General features: G+C 35.2%; 1 protein-coding gene across 1 annotated transcript; it reads left to right on the top strand.

The window, feature by feature from the left end:
- The first annotated feature begins 4,022 nt into the window (after nt 1-4,022).
- On the top strand, nt 4,023-8,553 carry LOC142628272 (endoglucanase 8-like). The gene is made up of 7 exons (XM_075802350.1): nt 4,023-4,277; nt 4,375-4,782; nt 5,369-5,461; nt 5,568-5,729; nt 6,959-7,070; nt 7,419-7,582; nt 7,969-8,553. The coding sequence occupies exons 1-7, from the start codon at nt 4,047-4,049 to the stop codon at nt 8,290-8,292; spliced, it is 1,494 nt and encodes a 497-aa protein (XP_075658465.1). The 5' UTR covers nt 4,023-4,046; the 3' UTR covers nt 8,293-8,553.
- The last annotated feature ends 1,051 nt before the right edge of the window (nt 8,554-9,604 follow it).

The raw sequence follows: 9,604 nt of genomic DNA on the forward strand, positions 1-9,604 counted from the left end.
TGTTAGGTTCTAAAGATTTAGGTTTAGATGTTTTGAATCATGTTTTTATTGTGTTGGCAAAACAAGAACAAAACATGTCTAGTCTAGGTGTTAGGCAATGCTTAAAAGTGTAGGTTTCAAGTTTCAAGTCCAGCTGATTGTAGAAAAGGAAGTGAGTTTCTCCCTTACTTGACCGATCGAAAATCCTAGGTACAGATTTTCTCCAAAATTTTTAAACAGGCCCAAGCCGAGCGAAAACGTTTAGGGTTTCATTCCAACTTCTCCACATATAAAAGGGAAACCCTAGCTACCTTTTGAAGACTTTAGAAGACGTGTGTTACTCTTTATAAGATCTGAGAGGTTTTGTACCTTCCAACGACACAAGAATCTACCGGGGCAAGAACTACAATCAAGCGTTGGTAGAACATAGTTGTTGCATCAAGATCATTTCTGATAGTGATCTAAAACCTTTGAGTGTGATCTCAAAGTCATAAGCAAGACGGCTTGTGTTTGTGTAAATCTAAAAAGAGAAGGAGTCCATGGATTCGAAACTTGCACGTGGTCTTGTCAGTAAGTTACTACTGGAGGTAGTAATAGATTTAAGGTTAAATCTGATTATAAAATTTTCAATTCTCTTATAGTGAATTTACTTTACTTTGAGGATAACTAGGTCAAATCCTCCTTAGGTTTTTACTTTGAAACGGTTAGTTTTATCGGTTTTCCAGAGTCATCATATCGTGATATTATTTATTTTTTACTGCTTTGCATGATATGATGTATTATTGTTTAACCTAGATTTGAATAATAAGCCTAATAATCAACTTAGTTAATTAATTATGTTAAACAATCTAGTTTAAGGGGTTTAAATATAAAAAAAAAGAAGTAAAACCAAACCCAAAAAAAGAAAAGAAAGAAAGAGTCGAAACTTGAGAGAGAGAGAGAGAGAGAGAGAGAGAGAGAGAGAGCCCGATACCTGAAGAAGGAGAGAAAAATGACAAAGGGAGAGGGAAAGGCTTTGGAGTCGCCGGAGGGGCTTTGGTTGTCGCTGATCTACGATGGAGGGACTCGTACAGTTCCGAGAAGGCACAGATCATATTAGAAGAACTAAGAGGAAGAGAGAGCTACGTGCGAGAAAACTTAGAATAACTAAAAGGCCCAAATTATATTCTTCTTCTTTTTCTTACATTGTACACTGTACTAGCAATATAAATCTTAAATTGTACACTTTTGCAAATGTGTATAATGTTGTACACATTTGTTTAGTTTACAATATAAATCTTATTACCAGTACAATGTAAACTAATAATTTTTCTTGCAATAGAGTCAAAATACATGAATAAATTATAGTTTATCTATTTATAAATTTATAAATGATGAATTACAATTCTTAAAATTTTTTTGTTGTATTACGTGTGTGTTTGGTTAATTGCAACTGTTTTGCAGAAACAAAATAATGACATTTTTCATCGCGCATCCTTGGTGCGGTGATCACTCTACAAGTACAAATGCTTGTGGGGTATGGGGGGCAAGGGTCGAGGTTCAAGTCTCCAGGAGGGAATTTCACATATATATACACTTAGATTAGGCTAGAGTAGAATTCTATCTTGTATATAAAAAATAAAAAAAATTGTGAAATTCTTTATGACTTGTATAGTTGTACTTTTCTTCCTTCTATAATGCTATGTTTGGATGTTGGGAGAAAGAGGGGGAGTAAAGTAGATGGAGGGAGAGTAATTAAATTACCTTATTTGGATGTTTTTTAAGGAATGAGGGGGAGAAATTTTGAGGGGTTTGAACTACTTCTAACCTCTCATTTTTAATTTTCCCAAATTAGATAAATTTAGAGGGAGAGTGGAGTATAAAAATACTTGACCAAATGAATTACCAAATTTGCCCTTACTATATTAACAAAATTACAAATGAAAAGATTAATTATTTTCTTCCTCTTACTTAATTTTAAAAACATCAAAACAAGATAGATGATAACTATTTCTCTTTACCCTTTTCTCCACCACTCTCCTCTACTCTCTTTTCTCTCAAAACTTCCAAACATAGCATAAAAGTAAAGATCTAGGCCAAACCTTTTATAGAGTACCTATATCATATGAGTAATTTCTAGTGCCAAAAAAAGAGTTAGTTGAACAATTTTTTATATAATGGGTTATCAGCTTTTAATTAGAAAAGAGCCAAAAGTAATTTGCTCATGATAATCATCTTTAATTTAATGGGGGAAAAATCCCATTCTGGGCATTAGACCGAAAATGATATCTTGCACCCGGCATATATGCCGGGTGCAGGATATACCACCTCGCATTAGATAAGTTGTTCCTGATCAGCCTTGGAATTTGAAGCTGCTAGCAAACTATTCTGCAACAGGGATCGCATTGCATCCCTCCAAGTCTCTCACTCATTTCACTCTATCCTCCTATAACAAGGATTCTCGTGTTATCCAATGCAGAAAGGACCACAAAATCTAACTGTACACTTACTTTCAACCCCAGAATCTATAGGTTACCCTAAAAAATCCTTTAATGCGAAAATTTAAATGTGCAACTACCCCCCACAGAGTTCACATGCTTCAGCTCCGAAGTCCTAAACTACAGTAGCAAAACAGTCAACATATCTGACGCTTCAAAATCATCCCATCGAATCAGGATTTAAATAGCTCCGCCTCCGGGAATAAATATAAATGTTCTTTTAATAAATTTCGGATATATTGAATTCTGAAATGATTGAGAGGGGGGAGGGGGGCGTTTCCGGTTTGGTATAATGGTTTAACATGTTTTTTAGTTTTTAAACATTATATATATTTTTATAAATTTTTTCATTTTCACGCCATTTTAAAAAATACAAATAATATTACTAGAATAACGTTACCAAACGGCCCCTGAATGTTGTAAGTAGTTGACAGTTTCTATCAGCTACTTTCTTACATAAACTCACCAATTTATTAATTACTAGTTAGTCAACTAAAATTGGATACGGACAAAGTTTACTTAAAAAATTAGTTGTAGCTAATGACTATAATATTCATTAACAAACTTAACATGACTACAGATTTGTTTAAAAACCAATTATTTGGTTGAAACTTGAAACTGAAAACTTTTTACAAAGTATGTTAGGAAAAAAAGCTAAAAACTAATTTTTGGAGCAATGAGACCTACTTTAGAAGCAAAAATAAGCTAAAAAGTAAAACAAATTAACTTTTTTTTTTCAAATCCCAAACACAACCTCTACATATTTTGAAATTTTAGCTGTTAAATTGTATGTCTTTTATATTTTTAATACCTATATCAAAATTCTGTGTCAATAAGATGTTAATATTTACTATTTTAGAATATAATTTTATGCATAATTTTAAAATATAATAACTTTAACTTAAAATTTAAATATTTTATTGATAACATAATTATTGATTTTTTTTATATGTTTTAAAAAATATTCAAACTTGGAAGATATTAAAGGAAAATGTAATCTAATAATAGTAGGTTTGCTAAAATACATATATAATAAAAATATATATAGACTAAAAGTTTTATATCAAATTTGTAAAAGAACCTTTTTTTTTTTGTGCAAATGTAAAAGAACTTTGTACGTTACTACATTCCACTTTGCTTTACATTATTGACGATTTTCTTTTGCTACACATTTGTGGTCTCACCGCATTCTCCACGTGTCCACCATCAATACGACGGTGGACCACTCGTGCCTTCATAATTCTTCCCCTTGACCCTTCGGTCACTCACTCAAATACTTCCTTCTGTGTCCCACCGACCCCCCATAAATGTGAAATGACACTATCCAGACCCCCCAAAAAAAAAAAAAACCCGGTTCAAACTACCCGACCCAACTTATCCAAAAAAAACTATCCGACCCAACAAAATGACCCGAGATGACCCGGTCAAGCATATCATGCATCGAAACGAGAACAATCGTCCCACGGAACTTATGTCCACGTGTCAGCCTCCCATTCGTCCATCCTCTGGAATCCAATGACACTTATTTGCTATAAAAAACCCCGACGGTTTCCCTTCCTTCTTTGCTCAAACACCAGAAAAAAAAAAAAAATGGCGCGAAATGCTCTCTCTTCACTGGGGAATGTTCCAGCACTTCGCGTCCTCATTCTCTTCCTACTCCTCCTCCTCCCTTCTCACTCAATCGCAGCCCGCCACGACTACCATGACGCCCTCAGAAAAAGCATTCTTTTCTTCGAGGGTCAGCGGTCGGGAAAGCTCCCGCCGGATCAACGAGTCAGGTGGCGCAAAGACTCCGCCTTACACGACGGAGCCACCGCCGGAGTACACTACTAAACCCACCACACTCTCCCCACATTTTAACATTACACTACTCTTTCAAAATGTAACGGCATTGTTAAATATTTTTGTTTTTGTACAGGTAGATTTAACTGGAGGATATTACGACGCCGGAGACAACATAAAGTTCGGGTTCCCAATGGCTTTTACGACGACAATGTTGTCGTGGAGTGTTATAGACTTCGGGAGGACCATGGGGCCGGAGTTGAGGAATGCCGTTAAGGCCGTTAAGTGGGGGTCGGATTACTTGCTGAAAGTAACGGCGGTGCCTGACGTGGTTTTCGTTCAGGTCGGTGATGCTTACTCGGACCATAACTGTTGGGAGAGGCCAGAGGATATGGATACGCTACGTACGGTGTATAAGATTGATAGGGACCACCCTGGATCTGACGTGGCAGGTGAAACCGCCGCTGCCTTGGCCGCTGCGTCCATTGTGTTCAGATCACGTGATCCTGGTTACTCCAACTTGCTTCTCAATCGTGCCGTTAGGGTATGTCCTTGTCACACTCAATCCACCAGCTTTTTGTGTTTTTAATTGTATACTATAGTTGGTAACTTTTTTTTTTTTTTGATAAGATAGTAGGCATCCTTTAATTGCAAACTCAATTAAGAAAAAAAAAGTATTCTCTCAATTTTTTTAGGCTAATCCATAATATATTTAGAGTTATCTATTTTAGCCTAACATGTTTACGTGACGCTTTTAAAGTATTACAACTATATATGAATAGTCTCTTTAATCACTCCAAACATAGTTAGTGTCGAGTTTGGAGCTAAACTTTTATGAACTTGCCTTGTTATCCGCTAATTATTTTCATTTATGGGGGTTGGAGTCATATTTATTTATCATGCTATATAGATACTAAAAGATCTGTATTAGTTTTAACCTTTTACTATCTGAAAAGTAAAAACAGACGCACACAGTTCTTAGGACACGTACAATGTGCTTTACTGTGTCAGTAACTATATACACACGTGAACTTGCCAAGTAGTAGAATAGTACTAGCCGGTAGAATAAATGTGAATATTTGACCGTTGTTGTATGTATGTGTGTATGTAACGGTTACAATATGATGCAGGTGTTCGAGTTTGCTGACAGGAACCGTGGTGCGTACAGTTCGAGCCTGAGATCCGCTGTGTGCCCTTTTTACTGTGATGTCAACGGTTACCAGGTTCGAATGCTGAATGTCAGCCGTTGGATTTGCATAAAAGCTGTTTAACATGGACCGCTGATTTTGGCTTTTTTGTTGATTAAATTTGTATTATAATATTGTATAGGACGAGTTGCTTTGGGCAGCGGCGTGGTTGCACAAAGCTTCAAGGAGGCGCGAATACAGAGAATACATAGCGAAGAACGAGGTGATATTGAGAGCTGGAGACACCATCAATGAGTTTGGTTGGGATAACAAGCATGCTGGGATTAATGTGCTTATTTCCAAGGTAACCCTAATCACTAATCTCAGTAATTTTAATTATTTTACTCCTAGATGGAATAATGACATACTTAGCTATATGTATTTGAAATTAATGTGGGTATATGTGTGTGCAATTATCAAATGATTTTGTCTTGTTTAATGTTAATTATTCTCTATCTCTCTCTCTCTCTCTCTATATATATGTGTGTGTGTGTGTGTCCTGTGTTGTTGTTTGGTTTGTGGGGAACTATAGTTAATGAGATGGATGTGTACAAACTTAGTTCACATTCTTTGGCTTAGCTGGGGTCCCTATAGTGGGTCCAATTAACTGAAGCAATTTTTTAAATATAGTCACTGTTTAATCTTAATATATATATATATATATATATATATATATATATAAATATGCTGAAAAGGTCTACATCGTGGGTCCACATGGCGGTGGAACCCTCTTATTTTGATAAAATAGTCAAGATAATAATAGGAAAAAGGTACATGAATTTGATGGTGGCACATTATAGGGGCTCAGAATTTTGCTTTTGTGTGACACAATTTATTCTTCTTGTGGATATTATTAATCTCAAAAGCAATTTGAGGTAAAGTCGAAATGACATTACTATACAATAGGGAATTTCAAAGAAAATGGGAAGGGTCTTGCAGATTAAAGAAATCATATAGGGGTTGTCTTCGTTTATCCACTATTCTTTTGGGTAGAGTGTGTTGTCCTTTCAATCAAGGCCAAAGTTGGCAGAGCCAGAGTGAGGTTGGACTCTAATTCTATAGAACTCATCCTTAGATTTGTCGCTTGTGTGGGTCCAGAAATCAGAAGTTGCCGCTGCATGCATGTGCATAAAGGCTGGGACGATGGGTTCATAGTGATACCATACTGGGCTCTTATGATAACTTTTTTCTTTAAAAAAATAAAAAAAGAAGAGTGATTGCGACTTCTTGTTCAGCGCTTTTCACTATCATCCAATAGAAGTATAGGGAATTTTGTCAATTTTTCTTCGTATTTAATATCCTCCTATCTGCTCCTTTCAGTGAATGAACGCAAACATATATATATATATATATATATATATATATATATATATATATATATATATATATATTTTAATATATTTCAAGGAAAAAAAAAAAAAAGACTGTCACTGTGCATGAACAAGTTTATTGGGCTTTGCAATTAAAAACTAATGTATGAGACCAAATATAGTTAACTTGTCCTTAACTCCTTCTTCATATACTTTACAACAGGAAGTGTTGAGAGGAAGAGCGGAGTATTTCTCGTCTTTCCAGCACAATGCTGATGGGTTTATATGTTCTTTATTGCCTGGAAATTCTCATCCTCAAGTCCAATATTCTCCAGGTATTTTTCTTTCTCATTGTTTTTCCCTTTAAAACCAATCTTATAATATAATAGTAGTAAAGTTCATTTTAAATGTTGACAGCTCAATCACAACCTATCATTGTGTTGAAAATCACATGATCAAGTTTGTCACATTACACTATCACTATTCGAAGAGGATATTATTAATGTGCCCCTTATACCAAAACCTTGGGCTAAGGTTTATTTGGACAGACTGTCTAGCTTTTGAGTGCCCTAAGTGTGTTTTTTTTTTTGGGTGAATTTTGAGTCGTTGTAGTGCCTTTTTGATGCTAATTAAAATTGGATGAGATTTTCCATTCATTTTATTTCTTATGATTTTGAGAAAAGGTGGGCTGATCTTCAAGGCTGGAGGAAGTAACATGCAGCATGTAACGTCACTGTCTTTCCTGCTTCTTGCTTATTCCAATTATCTAAGCCACGCCAATAAGGTTGTGCCATGTGGAGAGACCACAGCCTCCCCAGCTCTGCTCAAACGACTGGCTAAACGTCAGGTAAATATTCATTCCATTGCCTAGTATATTTGGATATGTGGGCCCCACTAAATTTATATCAGACAAATCCAACGGCTAGATTTGTCTCTCGTTGAATTAATGCACCATCTATTGGATTTGGATGGTTCTCGGATTTGGGGTAGAGCGTCTATGCACTCAATGCAACACAACGAAGATACATGAATAATTTTGGATAAAATAATTCTAAAACTACATCTTATTACTTTAGTATGAATTTATCATTATTTTTTTTTTTAAAAGTACGTATTGTGTTATGTTGAGTGCAAGCCAAATCCTTAGATCGAAAAAGCGGTTCGATCATTAGGGTGATTCACGTGATTTAGTGATATTTTTCTTCAATTGATGTGGGACCCAATTCCTAACAGGTGGACTACATTCTTGGAGATAATCCATTGGGAATGTCGTACATGGTTGGATATGGAGCACGTTACCCACAAAGGATACACCATAGGGGGAGCTCATTACCATCGGTGTTAGCCCACCCGGCCCACATTGCTTGCAAAGCGGGGTCACGGTATTTCTTAAGTCCAAATCCCAATCCCAATTTGCTAGTTGGAGCAGTGGTGGGTGGGCCCAATAGCTCAGACTACTTTCCAGACTCAAGGCCTTACTTTCAAGAGTCCGAGCCCACAACTTACATCAATGCTCCTCTGGTGGGCCTACTTGCATTCTTTTCAGCCCATAATTGATTTCCACCAAAGGAAGTGAAAAAAAGAAAAAGAAGAAGAAAAGAAAGTAAGAGAAAAACGACAAATATAGTGGTGCGCAAAGGTCACCCTGCCGATTATTGTGATTTGAAAGATTCTAATTGTACCAATCAAGTATGAAGAAAAGTCCTTTAAAAAAAAAAAAAGTAGAAGAAAGTTAAAAAAAAAGTTGTATTTGTACGCAAATGGTATGAATATTCCAGCTGTTTCTATGAATTTTAGTTTCCAAGTTCACAGTGAAAATATGAAATCACATGCATAACAGAGGTTATCTGATTACTGACATAGAAATGAAGGGTCCATAATCAGAAAATGACATCTAATTGTGCACCTACAATTTCTGCCTCTAATAATGTTAACTGGGAATAGGGTGCTTTAAGTTTACTCAGTTAAGATGTTTCTCTATCTCAATAATTTGATGTGACTGGTATAGAATAAAAAAAATGATATGACAGTGACACTTACCCAACAAATTGGCGAAAATTTGGTATTATATGGATAACTTCAATGGTTCATTGAAAACTTATGGTGAAATGCGCCCAAGAGCCCTAAGAAATAAAGAAATGCTAATAGAGAAAGGCTTGGTTCGATTCCTCTCACTATTTAATACCAGTTTGCTACCAAAACCAAATTACTACTAGAAGATTAATATAAATTGATATATATATATATATATATATATATATATATATATATATATATATATATATATTCATTCAGGGTGTAACAGTGTAAGACTACAAATTTATACACGATTTGTTTGTTCATCTAAAAAAAAAAACAGAAAAGGGAACTTCTACTTAAAGCTCTCCTTACTAAAAAAATATATAGACAATATAATTCATTTTCTGGTCATAATCAAAATTGAACGTTCTACAAAGAATAATGTAATAGACTGACATTTTCAAAATGAGGAGGCAAATATAAAACTCATCTATTACTCACGTCCGAATAAGCTGCCACTCACCGATAAGAAATACAAAGGTGAAACTACAATTTCCAACCTAATTTATTTAGCAGATTTTTCTCTTTTTACTCCTTTTCTTCAACGATCCTTTCTCTGCTAGAATTTTTAATTTTCGTTTCTTGCATTCTTTTGCTTTTTCATCAAAGCCATCATCCATCATCTTCATCATTGCCACGCATTTAGCCTTGTAAACCTGCATATTAAAGTAGCTGTAGATCACACATAAGTAGGCTGGAATGAGATCTCTACTTGTTTGATTTTTGCCAAACAAATACAACTCTAATACAAGAAAGAAAAACTAATAAGGTCTTAATAGCTTAGACATGC

Source organism: Castanea sativa, chromosome 3 (genome assembly GCF_040712315.1).
Source record: "Castanea sativa cultivar Marrone di Chiusa Pesio chromosome 3, ASM4071231v1".
Classification (NCBI taxonomy): domain Eukaryota; kingdom Viridiplantae; phylum Streptophyta; class Magnoliopsida; order Fagales; family Fagaceae; genus Castanea; species Castanea sativa.